Source organism: Platichthys flesus, chromosome 1 (genome assembly GCF_949316205.1).
Source record: "Platichthys flesus chromosome 1, fPlaFle2.1, whole genome shotgun sequence".
NCBI classification, from domain to species: Eukaryota; Metazoa; Chordata; class Actinopteri; order Pleuronectiformes; family Pleuronectidae; genus Platichthys; species Platichthys flesus.
In genome coordinates, this window is record NC_084945.1 from 6616384 (window position 1) to 6640066 (window position 23683).

Sequence of the window (23683 nt, forward strand, 5' to 3'; positions counted from 1 at the left end):
ACTTTTTCATCTCTCACTACTTCAAATTGTAATTCTGTGTGTTTACAGACAGAAATGTTTGTTAATAAAACATGAAAAGTTTCTTTGTGGTTGAAGTTGTCACTCAGTATTTTAAACTCAATAAAGATTGAACATCCATTGTTGGAAAAAAGGACACGTGTATTTTACTTTTACTTAAAGCACGATTTCACTGTGATGCATTCAACTTATACGTTAAAGATAAAGAAACATTTTAATGAAAGTTGATAAGGAAGGGATTCATTTTAGTTATTTTGTTCACAGACACATCAAATTATGTTCAATACAACCACTGTGATTGTATTACACACAGGAAAAAGGTTAATTAAAGGTGAAACAAATTTCAAGATCATGTCAGACACAGTCAGACCAAGTTCAAGCCGATCCTCTGTAATGACTGAGCTGTAACAGAGGTTGGGAGGGTTCTGGGCTCTGATTGGACAACTTTTATTTACACTGAGCAGCAGAGACTAATAAACATGTTAATCCAGCCTTTAATTCGCAGTTAGGTATTTTTAAGCAGCTCCTGCAGCGAGTTTATCAAGAGTGCTCAAGTCATGTGGTTTGCTATTTATATATCAACAGTGGAGAAAGTGCAGAAGGTCGTTTGACTGTGTGTGTGCGTGTGTGTGCATGTGTGTGTGTGTGCGTGTGTGTGTGTGTACAGTAGGTAGTCCCTGCCGCAGGTAGCTGCTGGCAGACGAGGGGATTGTGGAAAGGAGGTGACTGCTGAGAGTTGTAATCTGTTCTGTCTGGCAACCTGAGATTATTAACACAAATAAACAGGGTTTCTGTGGATGGAGGGATTAGAAGTGGAGGAGGAAGTGTTGACTGGGGGATGCAATGAGAATGAATATGAGGGAAAAACAGACACAACATTCTCAGAAACAACTGTTTCAGAAATCAAACTATCCACCCCTATCCTTTTGTTTGTATGTTTGGAAGCAAGAACACGGAAAACCTACATGACAGATTATTTAGAAACCATGTGGAAGGATGCATTATGGGTCGGGGAGGAATACGTTTTCAAAATTGTCAAAATTACTAAATTCAAAGAAAGTGTGTGTGATTTGGCGCAGAAGAATCCGGATCCAGTAAATTTAAATGTGGTTTCTTAAGGGGACTGTTAGGCCTTGGCAGACGTGTCCACTCCCTGAGAGTCTTTCGAGTTTGGTTATGAAAACATGTTTTTATTTTGCTCAAACCACATTTTCTCTCTTCAGTTGTCTCATGTCAGAAGCTGCCTGTGTCTGCGTCCTGATCCTTTTAGACCCGTAACCTTTCCTCTGACTTATCTGTTTCCTCGCCTGCGTCTCTCTGCTCCTGCTCCACAACACCGAGACCAGACTTGGCACAGTTCCCCTCTGTGCCGTCACAGATCCAGATCTCGCGAACAAGCCCGTAGTCTGTAATCAACCCTGGGCCCTGCCTGCCTGTGTGTGTGTGTGTGTGCGTCGTGTCCTGTCCAGCTGAAATGACACTCTGCCGTCTCTAGGCCTCTCAGCGCAGACAGGCTGAGTGTGTGACTCTGGGGCTCAGGACCTGCTCAGCGAGGGGGGGGATTATAATGTTCTTTGTTATTGGACAGCAGATGAAGAAATAGAGTTAATTTATCACCTGCATCTGCTTGTTCGTGTTCGTGTAAAGGAGCCAGACGGACACTTGTGGCCATGTCGACCCTCCTGCGCTGCATCTCCAGCTCTTCTGCCACTTTCCTGAAGCGGGGGCCCCGTCACAAGCTTCCTGGAAGGAGGCAATTCAGGACTTTCCCTGTGTTATGGGACCAAAATGCCTCCAGAGGTAAGAAATGTACAGATCTCGTCCTCTTGCATATTGTTTTTTCTCACAGAGGACAAGTTGTGTCTGTGTGCTTTCTTTGGTCTGTGCCTCCTCGGCGTGTGAGTCGAGGAAGGGGAAAGTTAACAGTTCACTCAAGGACACGCTCCTTCTGGCCAGAAGAGTGGAAAACTCCTCCGATCGTGAACTTGTTTGCAGCACGCTACCAAAGATGTTCCCAAAATAGGGAACAGTGGTGCGGGCCATGTGGTAACTTTGTGCTGCGATCATGTGAGAACATGTGAGAGGTCAGTTAAAGGTGACATATAAAACTTTCACTGCAGTCTGGCTGATTCGGCTCACAGACATTTGTTTATGGAGTCTGTGCTGTTTGCTGGTTACTTTGCCTTTAAGTGTACGTGAATGTTTTGCAAGTTGTACAGTTCTGATTTTAAAGTGTGTCTGTGTGGACGTGTAGGCCGCACCGCGCTGTGTGTGTGTGTGTGTGTGCTGGCTCAGGGCCAATCACCTGCTAATAATGTCACCACATTGGGGAGGTCATCCTGCCATGTATGGAGAGAAATGTGTAACCTGACACGCAGCCACACAACCTCAGCTCCACACACACTCAATCTCCTGTGCTGCACAAAAATGTAGAGGCACAAATATTTTCCCTTATCATTTTTTTTATTTTTTATTTGCATTAACAGGTTGTTTTTGCTTTTCAAATGACTTCCTGGGCTCTCTATGTACCGAGGACTCACCCACCAGTGCCTCTGTGTGTGTGCAGGTGTGCTCTACAAGGACGTGGTGGTGGGCGTCCCTAAGGAGACCTTACAGAACGAGCGGCGCGTGGCGTTGTCGCCCGCCGGCGTGCAGGCGTTGGTCAAGCAGGGCTTCAACGTGCAGGTGGAGAGTGGAGCTGGAGAGGAATCCAAGTTCTCCGACCAACATTACCAGGAAGCTGGAGCCACCATCACTGACGTCCACGGAGCCTTGAGCTCAGACCTGGTCCTCAAGGTCGGTAAAAATCTGGATGAGTCTGTATTCTCTCTGATTTCCACTCTTGATTTTTAACGTCTCTTTCCTGCTTCAGGTCAGAGCCCCCTCCCTGAGCGAGGTGGACCTCCTGAAGCCCAACAGCACCTTGGTGAGCTTCATCTATCCGGCGCAGAACTCCGAGCTGATGGCGAGGCTGTCGGAGAGACAGAGCAACGTGCTGGCCATGGACCAGGTGCCCAGAGTCACCATTGCACAGGGCTACGACGCACTCAGCTCCATGGCAAACATCGCCGGGTAATGAGCACATAGATCCACAGTGATGGAGCTGCCCATGATTGTGTAGACACAGAAAACATGGTTGTTTATTTTTGCTCCGCAGGTACAAAGCTGTGATTCTGGCTGCCAACAACTTTGGCCGATTCTTTACTGGTCAGATCACAGCTGCAGGAAAAGTTCCCCCGGCTAAGGTAACGACCGAGAAGTTAAAATGAGTGATTTTATTTTTCTCCGACAATAACATACATGAATGTTTCTGCTGCACAGGTCCTGGTTATCGGAGGTGGAGTGGCTGGTTTAGCTGCAGCAGGTGCAGCGAAGTCGATGGGAGCCATAGTGAGAGGGTTTGATACCAGGTGCAAGAGGCGGGGGATAAAACAAACTAGACTTAGAATGATGGCTGTGAGGATGAGGATGATGAGGATGAGGATGAGGATGAGGATGAGGATGATGAGGATGAGGATGAGAATGATGAGGATGATGATGAGGATGAGGATGATGATGAGGATGAGGATGTTGAGGAGGATGAGGATGATGAGGATGAGGATGTTGAGGAGGATGAGGATGATGAGGATGAGGATGATGATAATGCTGATGAGGATGAGGATGAGAATGAGGATGATAAGGATGATCATGAGGATGAAGAGGATGAGGATGAGGAGGATGAGGATGAGGATGATGATGAGGATGAGGATGTTGAGGAGGATGAGGATGATGAGGATGAGGATGATGATAATGCTGATGAGGATGAGGATGAGCATGAGGATGATAAGGATGATCATGAGGATGAAGAGGATGAGGAGGATGAGGATGAGGATGAGGATGAGGATGAGGATGAGGATGAGGATGATGATGATTTTGACCTTAGCCTGTCAAATCTCTCTGTGTCAGGCCGGCTGCCCTGGAGCAGTTCAAGTCATTCGGGGTGGAGCCTTTAGAGGTCAACATCAAAGAGTCCGGCGACGGGGTCGGAGGTTACGCCAAAGAAATGTCCAAAGAGTTCATTGATGCTGAGATGGCTCTCTTCGCTAAGCAGTGTAAAGAGGTGGACATCGTCATCACCACTGCACTGATTCCAGGTCAGTCGCACCGGTTTTTCCTCCTTCTCTGTTATTTATTGGCCTCGGTGGAATTTATTTATTTATTTTAGAAAGTGAGAAAAATCCTGGATCTGCACCAAAGTTGAACGGGTTCTTCCTTGGCTCACTCTCTTCCCCTCCAGGAGATTTACTGGAAATCAGTCGAGTAGTTTTTGATCTTTGCCAACGGACAAACAGATGAGGTAAAAATAGTAAACGCTGGAACTTTAATACAGATCTGTGGATTGTGAGCAGGAAATCGATTGTGAGCATTTCAGCCGTAACAACTTGATAAAGCTTATTTTTTCCCATTTCCTATTTGTGGCAAGAAATTGTCGAGAGGATATCTGATCCATCTCATCCCTCTCTTTTTTATTCCCCTCATTTCTCACGCAGGGAAACGAGCCCCCATCCTGATCAAGAGGGAGTTTGTGGAGTCGATGAAGGACGGCTCCGTGGTGGTGGACCTGGCTGCGGAGGCCGGGGGCAACATCGAGACCATCAAGCCTGGTGAGCTGTATGTCCACAAGGTGAGGAGGCAAAAAGAAACTCTGGCGTTCTGTGTTATTCACCTGAAATCCACTCATGGTTCTCCTTTTGTTTTAATGAGCAGGGAGTGACACACATCGGCTACACAGACCTGCCCAGTCGCATGGCCTCGCAGGCCAGCGCCCTGTACTCCAACAACGTGCTGAAGCTGCTGAAGGCCATCAGCCCCGACAAGGAGTACTTCCACTATGAGCCCACAGACCAGTTTGACTATGGAACCATTGACCACGTCATCCGCGGGACTCTCGTTATGAAGGTGGGTTTTCTAATTAGCTGTAGCCGTCCTGCTGGCAGCCTCCGTCCCCGCTGGCGTCCCTCCCTCTCAGCATGAGTTATCGGATCCTGTCATGCTGTGATCCGGCGCCAAATCAGAACTGAAAACCAGATCCCGGCTGGGAATAGCTCAAGTTGGATTCCAGCAAGAATGTTATAAACGTTTCAAAACATACTTGTCCAGGAATCTTTGACTTTGACACATTGTTTATGGCAGAGAAATCACGCAACGTCAACAGGACATATCGGTTTACCCCTCGTCAAACTAAGCATTATTCAGGCCTCTTAAAAGAGAATTTATCTTCCGCTAACCGGTTTCATGATTGCTGTTTGTTCAGTGTAATCTCCTGTGCCGTCCGTGTGAGAGCTCCCACCGTCCAGGAGAGATCACCCACAGCGCAGGACTCCAATCGAGTGTTGATGTGTGTCTCGCACGCGAAACTCCGCGGACGTCGACTGTGTTCTCACACTGAGCGTATCCTGTGTGTGTGTGTGTTTTCTGGATTATCCAGGACGGCAAGAACATGTTCCCATCCCCGCTGCCCAAAACAGCCCCCCCAGCACCAGTAAAACACAAATCTGTCATCGAGTTGAAGGCTGAGAAAGCTGCAACAATTTCCCCCTTCAACCGCACCATGACCTCGGCTGGCGTCTACACTGCAGGTCAGACACGAACACGCAGATCAATCTAAAGAACGCTCACACTTCCAGACGTTTCACTCACTGCAGAGTTATTTTTAGGGATTTGTAAGGATTCTTTTTTTTTTCATTTCTCTGCAAAATAAGTTTTTATACTGAAGAATCATAAAATGTACATTCAAATAAACCAACCCCCAACATTTTTGAGAATAATGTCTCTTTAGTTTTGCTTGGCTTAAATTTCTCAAGCCCTGATTTTTACTTTTACTTTTACTCTGATGTCATATTTTAGTTATGCAATATAAAGGAGTTCCAAATAGATTCAATTAGTTGATTTATGAACATTTTGATTGAAGCTCATACATCATCATGAACTGAGAATACTTGGTTTTGAATCTCCAACTCCTCTGGCCTAGAAATTTCATCATGAAATTCTTTCTTTTATTTTCAGATTTATTTTTATTGAGCAAGTGATTGATAGAGAAGATCATCAGGAGACGGATAATAAAAAATGTGTTTGGCCGTTTTGCTAAAATCAATCTTCGCTGCTGAGATCTTGACGGGACTTTTGAACTTAGACGCAGTGGGAACATAACTCTCTGATCTGTGAAGTTTCAGAAAACACTTGCGTCACTGTTATAAAATAATAATTGTTTGTGGTTCTACTATTAAATCGAAGGCAAATAGGAGAGGAACATTTGAGACTGCACAGAGAGTCACTCTGTGGAGCTCCTACCTGCACCGAAGTCCCCTGGAATTCAAACGAGCTTCACCAAATTAGACAAACTCATAGATATCAGTTACATTCATTTTCATTCAGTTGTTTTCATGTTATCTTGCTCACAAACAAACAAAAACAAACAGGGGAGAAGATATAACCTCCGTGGGCGAGGTGAAGAACAACAAACTGACGTATCCAAGGGACGACAACAACAACACTGCTCTTCTCCACCTCTCTGTAGGTCTCTCCACCTGCCTGGCTCTGGGCATCATAGCCCCCAACGCAGCTTTCACCCAGATGGTCACAACCTTCGGCTTGGCGGGGATTGTGGGATACCACACTGTGTGGGGTGTGACCCCCGCTCTGCACTCCCCCCTCATGTCTGTCACCAACGCCATCTCAGGTCAGGAGCCAACGTGAAGTGGTCCTGGACAAATGACATGTTTCTGCATCATGAGGTTTAATGTGTTTTCTGGATGCTCTCTCTGTGTCAGGTCTGACGGCAGTAGGTGGTCTGGTGCTGATGGGCGGAGGTCTCACCCCCTCCTCATTGCCCGAGAGTCTGGCTCTGGCTGCCGCCTTTGTTTCTTCCATCAACATTGCCGGTCTGATATTCAACACAAACATAACAATAGAAAACAAAATTCATCCTATTTCCATTCAACCCCTTTAATTGTGTGTCTGTGTGTGTGTGTGTGTGTGCAGGTGGTTTTCTGATCACCCAGAAGATGTTGGACATGTTCAAGCGTCCCACAGACCCTCCTGAGTACAACTACCTGTACCTGCTGCCTGGAGGTGCGTTTATCGGCGGATACGGAGCTTCGGTGGCAGCTGGATACAGCATCGAGCAGGTGACATTACACACAGCATCATTCCTCTTACATCTGATACCAGTGGAAACATTATTTTATGAATAATATTGTCTTTTATTGCGCCGTTCAAAACCAGAGATACAAGGTGCGTCACAATTTAAAGTGCTAAGTCAGCAAATCATCGAAAAACCAGATCATACTCAGCAATGCAGTAAAACAAAACAGATCCAAGAAACCAATTCAACAGTAAAAGTATCCTTAAAGAATTTAAAAGCTATACACAAAATGCTTGTCTATATATTGATCATTATTAAGTATTAAATAGATTGTTTCTCTACGACTGTTTTTGAGTTTGTTTAAAAACGTTTCAACCACTGCAAGCGATAATCTCACAGAAATATCAGTTTTTAGTATTAAATATATTAAATATATTGAAAAATGACCATCGGGAGGTTGTGAAGATGACAACGATTCATCTGAACCTGAACTTTGTTTCCCTTCAGATGATGTACCTGGGCTCAGGCATGTGTTGTGTCGGGGCACTGGCCGGCCTCTCCACTCAGCGCACCAGCCGCCTGGGCAACACCCTGGGCATGATGGGAGTGGCCGGGGGCATCGCCGCCACGCTCGGCGCCCTCCAGCCGTCCCCAGAGCTGCTGTCTCAGATGTCTCTGGCCATGGCCGCTGGAGGAACCCTTGGTTGGTAACTTCCTGTCTTTGGAGGATCTGCAGATGAGATGCACACGATACTCTGTGCTTGTGTCAGTTGATAGACTCGACTTAAATACATTATCCTTATCTTAACTTAAAGTAGATTTATTTTGTGGTCTACTCCACAACACATATCAGCAAATATCTGTAAATTATATTGCATCATATGTTTACGTATAACAGAAAACAATAAAGCCTTCAATCAAAGCAAAGTGCGACTTGCAGCATCGCTTGTGATGAGACTTTGCCGTTGATTATATAAAGTGGGCACAGTAAATGATGCAGTCGACCATCACATTAGAGAATAGGCTACACTGGGCTAGTGTTATCCTTTATAATACTCAAGTAGAAAGGTCAGTGTGCTACTTTTTTACTTTTACTTGAGTACTTCCTCCACCACTGCACACTAACAAGGTTTCTCACAGTTGCTAGTTTCCATTTAAAAAGAAATCAAATGAATAAAGCTCTGGCGTTTTGCTCCTTCAATCCATCAGTCTACTTAGCTTTGCATGCAACTCCAACTCCTGAACTGGAGTATTCTTGTTTTTCCTTTTTGCTAATTCGTTACAGAGCATCAATCATCCTGTCCCGACGAGTGGTTGTCGTCATCATGTCTGAATGTCCAACATGTTAACAGTGATTTAAGAAAGCTTGATGATAAATGATGGTATCATCAGCACACATGCAGAGCGGGGGGGGGTTAACTCGGTGTTAAATTAGTGACCCTGTGTTTTCAAGAGAACACACTTTAGTACTTAAGTCGTGTTTAATCGGATCGTCTTTGAAGACCAGGCTCGGTAACTGGAAACAGGTGTTTTCCTTTTTAAGCATTCGCTCTGTTTTAGCTTCTTAGTTCACGGTGTTGTTAAACTTCTTTACTTTACCAGCCAGTGTGCATGGGAAGTTTAGTGTCTGCTGTTTGATTTGCCAAAACATTGAAACTGTTACTTTCCTCTCTTCATCTCGACCGCAGGTCTGACCATCGCCAAGCGCATTGAAATCTCCGACCTGCCGCAGCTGGTGGCGGCCTTCCACAGCCTCGTGGGGCTGGCGGCCGTCCTCACCTGCGTGGCCGAGTACATGATCGAGTTCCCCCACCTGGACACGCACCCGGCCGCTGGCATGGTGAAAACCGTGGCGTACCTGGGCACCTACATCGGAGGCGTCACCTTCAGTGGGTCACTGGTGGCCTACGGCAAGCTCCAAGGTACTGGGCTTCATCTTAATGTTTGTAGCATCTGCAGGACGGTATGTATGTGTATAGTGTGCGTTTCCCAAATTTCAAAGTCAGAAGACTCTTTCCTTTTCCAATCTGATCAGAGCTCACTAATATCTGTCTAAACACACTGAGCCGTGCGTCCTCCGGCACTGATTCTCTCTTTCATCTGGTCAAAGCCAAAGATCCTCTGGTTAATCCAGACCTGGACTCATGAGTCAGCAATTTATATCACAATGTAAAAGATCAAGAGGAACACATGTGAAGCTTTCTGGTAATTTGCTCATGGGCAGGGCAGTGGATGCTTGGCTGTGGTTGGTTGGGGGGGGCTGGTTGTTGATTTGTGGATTGGTCAGAATCTCAGAGGCCTCCACAGCGAAGTGACCGGGTTCAAAGACACATGTCACATTATACAGTGGCTCTTTATTTTTATGAATATGTTTGTTGAAATAGTTTTTTCCTTGCAGGCATGCTGAGCTCCGCCCCCCTGATGCTGCCAGGACGTCACATGTTGAACGCCGGTCTGATGGCGGCGTCCATCGGAGGCATCGTGCCGTTCATGCTCAGCACCAGCTACGGCACAGGCATGGGCTGTCTGATGGGAGTGTCGGGGCTTTCCACTGTCATGGTGAGTTCTCACGAAGACGAGGAAATGAGAAGTCGGCAGAAAGAAAAGATTTGCAACATGATTCATCAATTTATTTTTAAAAACAAACAAACAAATCCTGTCTTTGATGCCTGAATGTCAAACACTGTTTTACTTAAATGTAAGAGGGGAAATACTTTTTCATAAACCTCCTTTACCCATGTAGACAGGAGTGTCTCTAGGGACTTTGGGGCCCCTGGTCAAAGGAACCTGGGGCCCTTACTTTGAACCAAACCATTACCAAACCATATTCAATCATTCTTGGGGGGGCCTAGGAAATTGCCTGCTTTGCCAACCTTGTTTTGATTCCTCTATAGACATTTTACAAGCTTTATCATACTAGCAAAATCTGCTGTTGTTGTAGAGCTCTTTTAAATCTTGTTTTATCTCACTCTGGAAATAAAGTTGGTTTTGCTAAAAGTTTAATTTGAATTCTTTTGCCAACTTCTTGTGTTTTCACCCGCGCGACCTCTCGTCACTTCCAACAGGGTGTGACTCTGACAGCAGCCATCGGGGGGGCCGACATGCCCGTGGTCATCACCGTGCTGAACAGCTACTCTGGCTGGGCTCTGTGCGCTGAAGGTTTCCTCCTGGACAACAACCTGATGACCATCGTCGGAGCTCTGATTGGCTCCTCCGGTGCCATCCTCTCCTACATCATGTGTGTGGTGAGTAGACCAACACATCTGTCCACATGTGCACGACCCACTCAGCCCATTTCCCTCAGTCTGAGTTCCTCTCCTCTTCCCCCCTGAGGCTATGAACCGCTCCCTGCCCAATGTGATCCTGGGCGGGTATGGCACCACCTCCACCGCCGGCGGTAAACCCATGGAGATCGTCGGCACTCACACTGAGGTCAACGTGGACCAGACCATTGACATAATCAGAGAGGCCAACAGCATCATCATCACACCAGGTACACCAACACAAGGCATCATGAACACAGTGATGGGGGGGTTCACTGGGAGGCTGGGAGGAATTTCATTTTCACCTTTTGTGAACCAAATTAACATTTGAACTCAGCTGTCAAAAAAGGTTCAACCTCATTTTATCTAATTCTGGAATCTGATGAGACAGTGAACAAAGTGACAGAAGTTTAATTTATCATTTATTTTGTCCCTGTGGAGACACAAAATGATTCATACAACTTAATTTGCATACATGTTTACTTCCTATACCAGTACAGAGACTTTAATGTGTTAATTAAGTGGAATAGCCCTTTAAATTTCAACTAGAGCCAATTACAAATCAGTGCATGAGAGAAACAGCTTTAAACTGGAGTCTGACTGTTATTGGTTGAGCAATAACATCGGCCGAGACAGATATATCTTGGTTTATGTTTTCAGAAATAAAGTTTAAATTTGCAGAACGAACGATGCAGAATATTTGTGCATTTATGTTTGTGACTTTACATAAAACAAAAAATATGTATATTTTCTAAATACAAGTTCCAGATATATAATATTAACAATACTTTATTGTTAAACTGTTAAATATCATCTTAAGGCTTTGATAATGACATTTTATTGTAGATCAGCTGATACTTTACTCAAAACCAGTCAGGCTCTACTTTGAAACTACTCATTCTGTGTTGACCGGGTTCAACAGACGACTTCATGATAAGCACAAATTGAAAAACCTCATTGTGAGAAACACTCCTTTGTTCCTCTGTAGACTGAAGGAGAAATTTGAATCTGGTAAATTCCCGACCAATATTAACCTTCCAAAAAGAAATTCCATTGGAGAACTTGGTGGTTATTTGAAACCGTGCATTCAAACTGTATTATTAGAACAAGCTTCTTCCGCAGCAGGAAGTCGAGACGCTCCTGGAAGCATCTGGATTCTTTTGAAGAGACGGGAGTAGAAATGTTTTTTAATATCAGATCTCACTGGACGGGCTGGATCGTCCTCTGCTCTCCAGCTGCAGCTGTTCAACATGTCAGGATCGATACCGTCAACACTCTCTCCCATCTGATTAACCTCATCCGACGAACAGGCCCGACCGCGCTGCCAAGCTGCAGATCCACGGGGTTTGTGCCGGAGCTCTGAAGAAGCTGCAAGTTTTTGCAAACCATTTGGAAGCGGTCAGAAACTTGGACTTGAATTAATTAAAGCTGGAATACCGAGGGCGCGGTGGCCACAAGAGGGAGCAGTTTGTCCACAAATGATCCCACAGCCACCCGGTGGAGACAGAAATGCAGTGATAACAGTGAGGGTCAGTGCATGTTTGTTAGCAAAGAGTCAGGGGCTGAAGGGAATGACTCCTGAGTGTGAGGTGATGACCACACGTTGATGTATGAGGCTCGTCTGAGTTACTTGCTGAGTGGCCTGAGCAACAGGAACCACTCTCCAATCACTTGCTGTTGTTTTGTGATGGCTCCGACCCAACGCAGGGGACAGCTGTGTGGTCCCACATGCTGCTCTGATTAGAGAAACAGTGAAAAGTCCTAGGAGCTATTGAGTCCAGACTCACGACTTCAGCAAAGCACGGCAGTGAGGAAACAGAAGGCTCCGGTTGTCTGGGGAATTAGAAGATGCAGGGTAACGGTCGACTGGCTTCCAAACACGCTCGATTAGGGGCAACGCTGAACTCTGCAAGGTACCTGACCACCCGGGTCAAACAGGGGTCACGCAGGCACAGGGGAAGGAGCTCTTTGCACGCAGGGGAACCCACATGGCGAACCACACATGCAAAAGTTTCCGTCTGAGAAATGCTGCTCGGATCAGTGGACCACTGCGATTTAATAAAGAGAGGAGACTTGTGGTGAATGAGGAGGACAAAGGAGAAAATATATGGTGGAGTGAGAAGTGGGATGTTGTTTTTTTTAGAACAAAGTGGATCGCTGTGCTTCCACTGAAGAAAGAACAAAAACCTAGTTAGAGACTGAGAATGAGAACACAAAATCCACAATATGAAATTGGATAATGGGATAAAAAACAACAACAAAACAAAAAGAGTGCTTACAGAATCTCTAGACACTTGTAAAATAAAGTGTTTTGTATCCTAAGATTAAGAATGCAACTTGTGTGTTTGTGTAACTGTTTGTGTACTTTCTGTCCAGGCTGGGGTCTGTGTGCAGCCAAGGCTCAGTACCCGATCGCAGACATGGTGAAAATGCTGAAGGAGCAGGGGAAGAGCGTCAGGTGAGTCTCTGCTCTCGTGTCCTGAACAGATGAGATTACTGCTGTGCTCTGTTTATCAGCTGGGGTCAAACCCAGAGGCCACAGTCACTGATCTCTATTTTTAGATGCCAGGTTTAAATTAGAAAGTCTAAAAAAAAACATCTATCTGGGAATTATTTTGTCTCTTGTCTTTTCTTAGGCGAGTGGAAAATGGCAAAGTACATTTCAAAGACAGTATTAAAAGACAGAAGGATATTTTTTGACTACTGCATTAAAGGTTAATGTCAAAGGCATGAGTGTTGCAATCTTTTTTGCTATTTTTTATTATTCTGTTCCACGACTTATCAGTAGAAAGGTTTTGCTGCACTTCTTTACATAACAACTGTATTTAGTAGTTTTCAGATTGAATGTGATGTGATGATGGACAAATATAATTCAAAATATTCAACATTCATAGCAGATTCACCTCCAACAGGAATCATGTGAAAATACATTAATTATCAGTAATAATAATCATATAATACACAGTAAAACCATGAGGCCACTCAGAGAACCAACACCTCTGCCAAGGCCTAATATAAACAACATCATAGGAAGTTTCAACTGTGAATCCTGAACTAGGTCAAAACTAACAAATTCCAAATTTCATGCAGTTGCCCTTGAAAGCACCACCTGGTCCCTTTATGAAACCTTATTTAATTCACTAGATATTAGATTTTTATTTGGCTCAGCACCAAATTACAAACGTTCATAAATTTCATTCACATAAACATGTTTGATTTGGTTTTTCTACAAGATCCATGAATTATTTGGAGAAATCACCAAAATATTTAAAAATGCCCAAATTCTCAAAATGTTAAAGAATGGGAAAAAAATAAATCCTTCATTTGCCCTTCGATCCAGATCCACTCCATATTTCTTTCTATCAATTTTCGTGGTAATCTGTCCAGTAGTTTTCACTTGACTGATACCAACTAAATGAACGCTTCAACGTCTTCTTTCCTGAAGTAAATCAGTTTATTTTAGAAAGAGACAGGTGTATTTTTACGTTTTGTGGATCTGGATCAGGGAGTTGTGTTTTTTTAATTAACATATTGATGAAAAGCTATATTTTGTGTCCGTGTCCGACAGGTTTGGGATCCACCCAGTTGCCGGCCGCATGCCCGGCCAGCTGAACGTCCTCCTGGCCGAGGCCGGTGTTCCCTATGATGTGGTCCTGGAGATGGATGAGATCAATGAAGATTTCCCTGGTAAACTTGTTATTTAAAAAAATATTTACTGCTACAAGCTTTTCACTTTGGCAGGGAGGCGTCGGATAATATTACTACAAACAATTATATCTAATAATTGCATCCCCTCCCTTTCATCTCCACTCGCAGCAGCCTTGAGTTGTGTCCCGGTATTTAGACGTGCCCTGTTATCTGGGCAACAGCCTTGTTTTCTTAGCAACCAGGCATGCAGTCTGACACATATGGTTCTGTTTATGACAAAGGGAGATAAGTGTGGTGCCGGAGAACCCAGTAACATTAGCGAGGACAATTTGGCTTTGCGGTCTGCGCGTTCATCTGTTTTACGTAAACATGTGTGTACGTTTCCGCGGCCCACAGAAACCGACCTGACGCTGGTCATCGGAGCCAACGACACGGTGAACTCTGCAGCGCAGGAAGATCCCAACTCTATCATCGCTGGCATGCCCGTCCTGGAGGTGTGGAAGTCCAAACAGGTTCGTTCGTCTCTCCTGAATGACGCAGAGATATTTCACAGTATCCCCTCATTTCTTGTTGGTGTGGTGCAGAAGGTAAACACGTACACGTCTCGTCCTGATTTCCCTCCAGGTGGTTGTGATGAAGCGCACGTTGGGCGTGGGCTACGCCGCGGTGGATAACCCCATTTTCTACAAGCCTAACACATCCATGTTGCTGGGAGACGCCAAGAAGACCTGTGACAGCCTGCAAGCCAAGATCAGAGAGGCCTTCTACTAGTAAACGCCCACTCTACTATCATGTACAGTAGTTCTCTAACAGCGGCAGGTTGACAGATACTACAGGATTTCAGGAGCAATAGATTTCGAGAGAATAGATTTACTGGTTCTGCAACATAAGAAACTTCAAGTGCAGAAGAATAGATTATTTTTTTGTTGAAACTAAGGGATATGAAAACTGCTGATTTGTAAATAAAATATTTAAACATATCTAATTCCATTTTGTCTTGGGCATTATTATATATATATATATATATATGTATGTGGGAAATCCTATGAACTGTAGCTTCTATTAATTTCTTGTATTTCGCATGTTTCCAGCCCAAATCATTCACGTTACGTAACTGTAAACAAAAAACGCTTTATTGCATATAGTTAAACAAATGGTGCCTCAGTTTCCTTTACAAAATGAAAGATCTCTCAGCCACACAGGCTGGAGCTCGCATGCGAGTCTCCTCCTGACGGATGACCTGTAGCAGATTCCAGATTTTCGTCAGCACTTTCCAGCAGAAACCTTGGCTTTGTTGATGACTGAGTGCAAGTAGGAGTAGAAGAACAGAAGGTTGTCATATTCTCCTTTATACTCCCGAACGAGGCAGTGCTCGTGGAAGTCTGTGAGGAAATAATAAATAGCCTCGATGGTAGACAGGTAGGTGTCTGGTTTGCCCTTCTGATGGCGCCAGAAACATGTTTTCCTCGCCCTGAGCTCGACCTGGAGCAAATCTGGAAGAGAACACGAGACAACGCGGGGATGAGATCATGCTAAACAAGTATTGTATATAAAGCAAGTTTGACCTTTATAATCACCAGCAGTCGAAGCCCTTTGAAAAGCGGCATTAATGCAATTACCTTGCAGTCTCTCATCTGTGCTGATCTTGTTGGTCTGGTTCCATGTGCTGTCAATGAAGACCACCCTCTGCAGGGGAAACACCCTGGACTCGGAGCCCTCTGCCTCGTCGGGGGTCCCCGCGCTCTCCCCACCGTGTGTGGCGCTTTGAACTTCCTCACTTTTCAGCCTCTTGATGCAGGGCTCACCGGGGTCATGTGACCTGCTGTCAGCCCTGTCATGCAAACACTGCATCATGTCTTGGACCGAGACAGCCCCTGGACCCGGGAACACCAGCACCACCTCCAGAGAGCAGAGTGAAAACACAGATTCACATTGGAACACACACACAACAAGAGCAGACTTAAAACAATGTGTTTTTAAGATGTGCTGATTCTACAGTTGGCGATTTGTACGTGTTTGGGATTAGGAAGCACCAAAGAGGAAAAAACTCAAACAGTTGAAAACTAAAAACAGGAGATTGTTCTCAGTAAAATAGAGGAGGAGGCACAAAGAGAAATTTGAAGCTGAATACCACTAATGCCATGAAATTTAGATCGTCAAGCATCAAATATGAAAATACAGCAACTGATTTAATCTTTTGAATATATTATAAATTCCACGTTATGAAGTTGTAAACAGTGCGGATCAGTGGATACATGTGGTTCCACAACAAATACAGGTGATCGTGAACAATAACACGCATCTACGTCAGAATCCGATGAAGAGGATTTAGTGAACAGTAACAGAACCAAAACAAGATCCAGAGGCATCTGCTTGCAATGAGAATAAAATAAAGATGAAAAATTAAATAACATGCAATGACGAAAGTGGTTTTCCACTAAGTGAAAACAGGGAACAACAGCTGAAACATAAAACTATTTGAGATCTATTTTGATTATCAGTTAAACTTTTGATTTCCAGACAAAAAGTACCAGACATTTACTTCTATGAGCTTCTTAAATAGGAGGAAATGCTACTTTTCATACTTTTGTGAGATAATATATTGAATATTTTTGCTTTTTTCATTGAGCAGATAGGCGAGTGAGGTTTGGATGCAAATGGCTCGACACACACACACACACACTTTTGATTCATTAGACTCAAGTATTGATCAATTATTCTGGAAAATTGTTAAATCAACAATGAAAATAATCATAAACTGCAGCCATAAAAAAATAAGGCTTCACAATGACACCTACAATGATCTCAACCAATTTATCTGTAAGTCGATTTAAGCCTTTCACTATCTTTCTATGTTTACAGGAAAAAAAAACTTGGTTTATTTGTTTTTGTTGTGTTTTTTCTTTATTTATAAAAAGCTTCTGGATAAACTGTTTGGCCTCAGTTTTTGTTTCCCCTACATGTATTCATATATAAATATAGAAAATGGAATCTGTGATTTTTTAGCCCCCAAATATCCACACCGGCCTTCCTCTATAACTAACCTTGTCCTTCTGGTACTCAGGTATGCAGGGGTACGTGTATATGGTGACGTCGCTCTGAGCGAGGATCTTGGCGTGGATCGCCGTGCTCTTGCCATCTGTCTCATTTGGATGCTTGATGATGTCGATCTTCACTGGAAGCTGAGCGCAACACACGATACGGAGGGGACACTTCAATTTCAACCACTACATGTGCATTAGTCCATAGATCGCACACAAAAGAAATGACTCAACTTTTTCCACTATATTGTGATGCTACTATTACAGCAGAGCTGAGGGCCTCTTCTGGAGAGAACAATCAAGTGAGTCCTGACCTCTGACTGACCTTGAGTGAGGGGATTTCTTGCAGGCTGACACCCAGTAACGAGCAGCATGTGTAGCAGAAAAACATCCTTGATCCTCCACATTTAGAGCATTTCAACCTGCCCCTCTGCTGCGCTTTCTCCAGCACTGCATGTGAAGCCAATTTTAGACCGTGGAGAGGCGGCTTGGCCGGCTCACGAGCGTCTGATGAATCGCTTGAGACTGTTGTTTTGTCACGGCAACCGAGCTGGAGATGCTGGTCCGGATCCAGACCGCTCATACTTGCTCTTCTGACTTTGACAGAGCGGTTCTTAAGAACGTGGGACCTACGTTAGGGGGAGAACAAGGGCGATAATCACATTTCAGCCAACAGAAATAATACAACATTTACATAACTGTAAGGATGAGGCGCGCAATAATGTGGAAAAGCCATTAAACAAGCTGGAGGTTGTTAATGAAAAGTTATTTTTTAGATGGATGGATTGAGTTGGAAGGAATTTGGTATTTTAATATAATACTAAGACAGTGATGTCACTGGATGGTGTCTGAAAAATTTCACGTAATATCTTTTCATGGTGAAAAGGCACAAATGTTAGGAATGAATGTCTATCTTCTGATTTTATTTAACTACTATCTACTGGCTACTGTCTGTGCATGTGAGATTATATACATTATGTATGCAAAGGTAGGTATGTACACGTTTGTATTTTTTGTTATTGTCATAACTTCTTGGTATTTTATTTGTCCCATTTCCATTTTTCTGACCTGTTAGCTGATCTAGTTTTGAATATTTTGCTTGGATTTTCTTGGAAGTTTTATTTTTCCATGTTTGCCGAGCATAACATTTATTAGTTCACAACTTTCTGACCGTAGAGTGAAATGACCACTGAATCTCTTTGAGCTTTTTTCAGCAGTAATTCATTATATAATCTGATCATATTCACCAATTCCTTCATTAAATCTGTGAGCACCATTTCTCAAAATACACTAGTAGTGTATCCAAGTGTCAATTGTGGTACTTTACATTATGAAGGCATCTCCTTGGATTATGGATCCTACTTTTGTCTGATTTTTATACTTAACTATAGATGAATCAAGCATGGATGGAAAAGTAAACAAATAAATGCATCACTAAGCCATTATTGATATAATAAACTGAGAGTTTATAACTTAAACAATGTGGCAGCTTTGTCAGTTTATTAGGTACACCTGGTGCAGACATCCATCAGACTCATTAATGGCTGATCAATTCATTTTTAACACTTTTTATTGATTACAGCTCTCTGAATGTTGTATGTTATATTGATTATGCTTTCACACAAAGCCTCTCTTAGATATATCGTGTTAATTAAGCACATGTGAAGTCTAACACAACAGTGCTGCCACAGATCTCACCTCCATGTATATAAGACGTGTTGCTTCTATTTGAAGGCGGAAGGTTGTGTTGTTGCTGTTGTTAACAACAGGAGGAACACTATCACCATGCATTCATACTGTTCATCAACATCAACACTATAACCTTCATAAAGTGAGATCTACTGTAGGACTGTTGTTTTAGACTGTACCTAATAAACTGACAATGCGAAAACTACAGTGAATACGGAGCATCAGCTAAAGCAACAAGGCTACAGACGTATTAGCGAAACACAACCGACTACACACATAGTCATAACCACGTATTTGTAAATGTCGCTGTAAATAAACACTTCACAGTTGAGCTAACGTGACAGCACAGTCAACATAAGCGTTTCGTGCTAGTCAGCTAGCTCCTGTTAGCATGTCTGACAGCTCCACAGCCACTGTCGCTTCGGCTCAATGCTAACACACAGAAAACCTGATGGCTGGAGTTAGGAAACGGTGAATACCAAAGTACACGAGACGTCAGGGTGGTGCGGATGAGCTGGAGGCAGGTTGACGTCCGCTAGCTCGAAGCTAATCCTGCTACACACGTGTCTACCGGTGTTTACGTTCAGGGACGTGAGCGTCTTCTTCTACGCCGGAAGTAGAACTCCAGAGGAAAAAAGGTAAACAATAAGATAAAAAACACTTTGTTATTAACCTGGAATTTTTTGTTTTTGTTTGTTTCATGCATCAAGTTTCTAAAACATATACGTATTTAATTTTATCGTTAAAAGCAGAGTATGACTCATTCTTTCTGATAATGCACTTCTTATTTCAAATATTTAAAATGGCCTTTTAATGACATATTGACCCTTAACTTTTGTTTAAGTTTCACTCTGGACATTTTTCCATTTCTGTTGCCCACTAAAAAAATCAAATCATAAACCACTGCCCACAGAAAATATATCCCTGTGTGGGATTAATGGTAATTTAATCACTGTTATCATATATCAGTATACTAGATAGATAGATATAAATATAGATAGATAGATAGATAGATATTTAGATAGATAGATAGATACATAGATAGATAGACAGACATTTAACTGGAAATTGAGAAAAGCACTGTTCCTTAGAATCATTTACATATCAAAAGGGTAGTGACGTAGTTTTGTATTCATATTTTCACATCTCAGAATTTGTCCCTATTGAAATAATTTGAAAGGAAACGGTTGTGCAGTCAAATTAAATGGAATAATTCAGTTATAACAAAGTTATATGTTTTCAGTCTGCTACTCTGGTAATTTCGGTGATGCTCTGTCAGCCGAGTTAAATTAAGCAGCTCGTGTCCTCGTGTCTCATTGCATTAGCACAGATATTTCCTCCAAGATGGCTGATCAAGGCCAAAAGTAGTGAAAAAAAACAACAAATGTGTCTGTCATGTTCGAAGCCAGATGTGCTCGGAGTGACGTGAAACAGTTTGTTTTATGTCCGATTTCAAAGATACCTGGACGCTTCTACTTTTTATGAAACAGACCATCGCATGCAGACGTGCCTGGCAAACAGATGTGTGTCGAATTAGACCTGTCGGTGTCTGTGATATTAGAGTCCAAGCAATCAGACACCTGCCATATGCGTGCTGTGGGCCAGGGTGTTTGGAATCATGGCAGTGAAGCTTATCAATATTAGTCCTATTATTCACTCAGGGGTCACCTGTCAGCCCTGAAGACTTCTGAGACGTTCTGTTAAATATGGCCGTGCATAAAAAGAAAAGCACTACAGTTCCTTTACCGCACAGATTCAAATTGTCTGTGCTTTAGTTTTCAGAGACAGGATTTTCCTGATTATGTCCTGCAATGTGTTTTGTGGTCTGTATGCTCTGTGTTGCCCTCTGCACTAAATTGTCACATAGCGAGACACAGCGTTATCGTTGCTCAGATCCATCTGCCTGCCTCCACTTTGAATGGAGAGGCTGCTCCTGACGTGTGTTTTCATTAAATTCATTAATTTCCCATCGATTTCTGTTTAGTCTGAACATCCGACCACATTTCAGGAATGTTTGTTTTACTGACGACAGCAGCTCCGGACTGAGTTCGCTGTAAGTGATGCATTATTTCCTTCAGCATGTTGTTGCCAGCTCTAAATACAGTCAGACAAATATAAATATGATCTAATAATGAAACTATGGTTCGTCCAGGTTCTTTCTGTGAGGAGTGTGCGTGGTCTCCCCGGTCCACTGACATGCAGCTTCGGTCAAGAGACTCTTAATGGCCCTTAGTGTTGTTTGTCTCTGTATATCAGCCGTGTGATACGCTGGCAGCGTGTCCAAGGTGCACCTCACCGCTCCACCAGTGTCAACTGGGATTGGTTCCAGCCTCCCCCAGCGGCCGTGAAACTATACGGGGTATGAAGAATGGATGAATGAATGTATCCAGTCTGCTTGACACCAGCAGCACACAATGAATCAATAGAATGACGTCTAGACGGCTTCATGACACCACCGTCCTCCTGGGCCTCAGGTAACCACACACTGATTATGTATATTTGAAATGGTTTTCACGCTGCCAGACTTTCCTTTGTCTACGTTGTGTAACTTCTTCTTACAGTTGCCGCATCTATTTTTATGATCCGAAGCCTGAAAATCCTCTCATGACAGAACAAGGTCTTGAGTTGATTCCAGGCAGCAGCGGGAGACGAGAGTCCTGCCCATGGTCACATAAAGTAAAAGTGTGTTTTTTTTTATGGTTGAACATACTTCAATGTGCTACGACACCGTAGTTTATATCCACAAAACATTTACAACAAGTTAATAGAGAGTTCAGTGTGTGAAAGCTTCATATTTTCATCATTAATGAGACAGTAGTGTTCAAATGCATCACCTTTAACTATTAAAGTAAATCATCTTTCATTTCATATAATCACTGTATACATCTTTGAATGCTCCAAACCTATGTTAACACTTCATTTAATTATTTAAAGATGGACTTCATGAAATCATCATCTTTTTAAATTCAAAAGGTATTTGAATCCTGCTCTGTTTGAAACCTCCAACAGAGTAGGAGTAAAAGTTTCCATTAAAAGTGCCCTGGTTTCTCTGGATAATCCACAGACTCTGGTATCAGTAGTTTTGAGGCAGACCGTTTTTTAGTTAGAATGTTGTTCCAATACCTTAATGGATCAGCAGGTTACAAAGGTTCTACCAACCAATGCCAGCATTCCTCTGTTAATATAAAAGTTTCTTGGAATTCAAGTTTACAAAACAGACAGTGTGTTCTCATGGAATTTGGTACACTCCCTGCCGGACCCCTGAAATAACCACTGGATCCTCAATCCCTGAAAGATGTCAGTGCCGTACAGCAGCTGTCAATATATTAGTTGGACAGATAAGCAGATATAATATTCACTCCACCCTATTCACCTCCACCCCTTCATATCCAGTGCTCATCACAATCCACTCCTCATCCCATCATCAGATCTAGATCTCTGACCATTAGTTAGTGGCTTTCACCCCTAAAAGTCAAGCTAGAAGCCAGACACCATCCATCCAGCATCCATCCATCCATCCTTCCATCTATTATCTATACCACTATTGATGCTGCAGGAGGAGCCAATCCCAGCTGACACTGGGTGAGATGTGGGCTCCACCCTGGTCAGGTCACCAGTGTCTTGCAGGGTCAACACACATTCCCACTCTACGGTCTCCAATTAATCTGACCCCAATTTGCATGTTTTTGGATTGTGGGAGTAGAACCAGCAACCTTTACTAAAACAAACTGTGTTATATACTTTCCAAATTAGATCAAAAATTACAATGAAAGTGTCGTTATAATTTGTGATGTAAAGATATTTAGTGTTGGTTCTCCTTGGCAAAGGTGATAATAGATTTTATTCTCATCTTCCTTTATTCTATTGTTATTTTATTGTTCAGCACTTTCGGTTGAATCTGGTTGTTTTTAAATATGTTTTGAAAATTAATCTTTATTTGATTTAGATTTTAATGACAAAACTATATCTTTGGTACTATAGCCAGCCCAATGTGTGTCGTTATATTCTCTCTGGGCAGGCTAGCCCTCCACTTTTTATTAAAATGCCCATCCAGTTGTACTTCTCCCCTCAGTTTCATGTCAAGAAGTGAGTGTGTTCTTTAAAGCATAATAGGGTATTATTATAAACATATTTTCTTAATAAGAGCTTATCATTTCCCTGTGTGGTTTAGATTCACTGTCAGGGAAAAGTGCGATATTGCGGTGAGTTGCTGGCGGTCCCGGCCCTCTTTCACAACAGTCTGGTGTTCTGGGGATTCCGTGCTAAGGCCTGCAAACAGAGAATTCCCCAGGTTACATAACCCAGAGTTCCTCCGGGGGGAAACAGAGGTTTACGGCCCTGAAATGTATCAAGTCAAGCTGCGTGTTCCCCCCCCTCCTCCCCTCCTCTCGGGGCCTCCCCTTTCCTCCCGCTGTCCCAACACCACCTCTCCACATCGCACGAGACTCCCCAGCCTCTCTCCCTGTTCATCCTCACGGGCCTTTCTCTCTTTCTCATCCTCCTCTCCGTCTTCTGCTCGTCTCAGTCCAACCTGTCCTGCAGAGCTGAGGACAGACAGTGTGAGACTTCCTTCTACCTCCCTGCAGCCTCTGCTCGTACCGGCACACGCTGTCTGTGATATTGGGATGTGGTTGTCTGCGTTCATGCTTCTACCAAAATGCAAATGAGGAGCTACTGGTTCAAACCACTGGAATGAATGGCATAACCTTGTCATAGAGTCGTTATTCATCAGGACGTCCATCAAACTGCACAGAGGCTTCTCGGTTGCTTGTTTGAGCAAAGAAAATTAAGATTTATGTGATGATGACGATGTATATTTATACATATATATTAAAAAGGGCCTTTTTAGAGCCCATTGTACTCGGCTCTATATGATGCACTTGTGGTGCAGCTACAGTTGA

General features: G+C 43.3%; 2 protein-coding genes across 2 annotated transcripts; one reads left to right on the top strand and one right to left on the bottom strand.

Annotated features, from left to right (window-relative positions):
* Window positions 1-1483: 1483 nt before the first annotated feature.
* LOC133969563 (NAD(P) transhydrogenase, mitochondrial-like) lies at window positions 1484-15037 on the top strand. Its single transcript, XM_062406168.1, has 21 exons — window positions 1484-1818; window positions 2585-2814; window positions 2891-3090; window positions 3176-3263; window positions 3340-3428; window positions 3964-4151; window positions 4548-4681; window positions 4765-4956; window positions 5486-5636; window positions 6575-6736; window positions 6828-6938; window positions 7039-7184; window positions 7649-7844; window positions 8830-9063; window positions 9540-9700; window positions 10207-10386; window positions 10475-10634; window positions 12781-12862; window positions 13973-14091; window positions 14449-14564; window positions 14677-15037. The coding sequence occupies exons 1-21, from the start codon at window positions 1689-1691 to the stop codon at window positions 14821-14823; spliced, it is 3216 nt and encodes a 1071-aa protein (XP_062262152.1). The 5' UTR covers window positions 1484-1688; the 3' UTR covers window positions 14824-15037.
* A 126-nt stretch (window positions 15038-15163) lies between these two features.
* On the bottom strand, window positions 15164-19385 carry dtwd1 (DTW domain containing 1). Its single transcript, XM_062406530.1, has 5 exons — window positions 19262-19385; window positions 17419-17722; window positions 17097-17234; window positions 15672-15951; window positions 15164-15545 (listed from the first exon to the last, which is right to left on the bottom strand). The coding sequence occupies exons 2-5, from the start codon at window positions 17674-17676 to the stop codon at window positions 15316-15318; spliced, it is 906 nt and encodes a 301-aa protein (XP_062262514.1). The 5' UTR covers window positions 17677-17722; window positions 19262-19385; the 3' UTR covers window positions 15164-15315.
* Between the last annotated feature and the right edge of the window lie 4298 nt (window positions 19386-23683).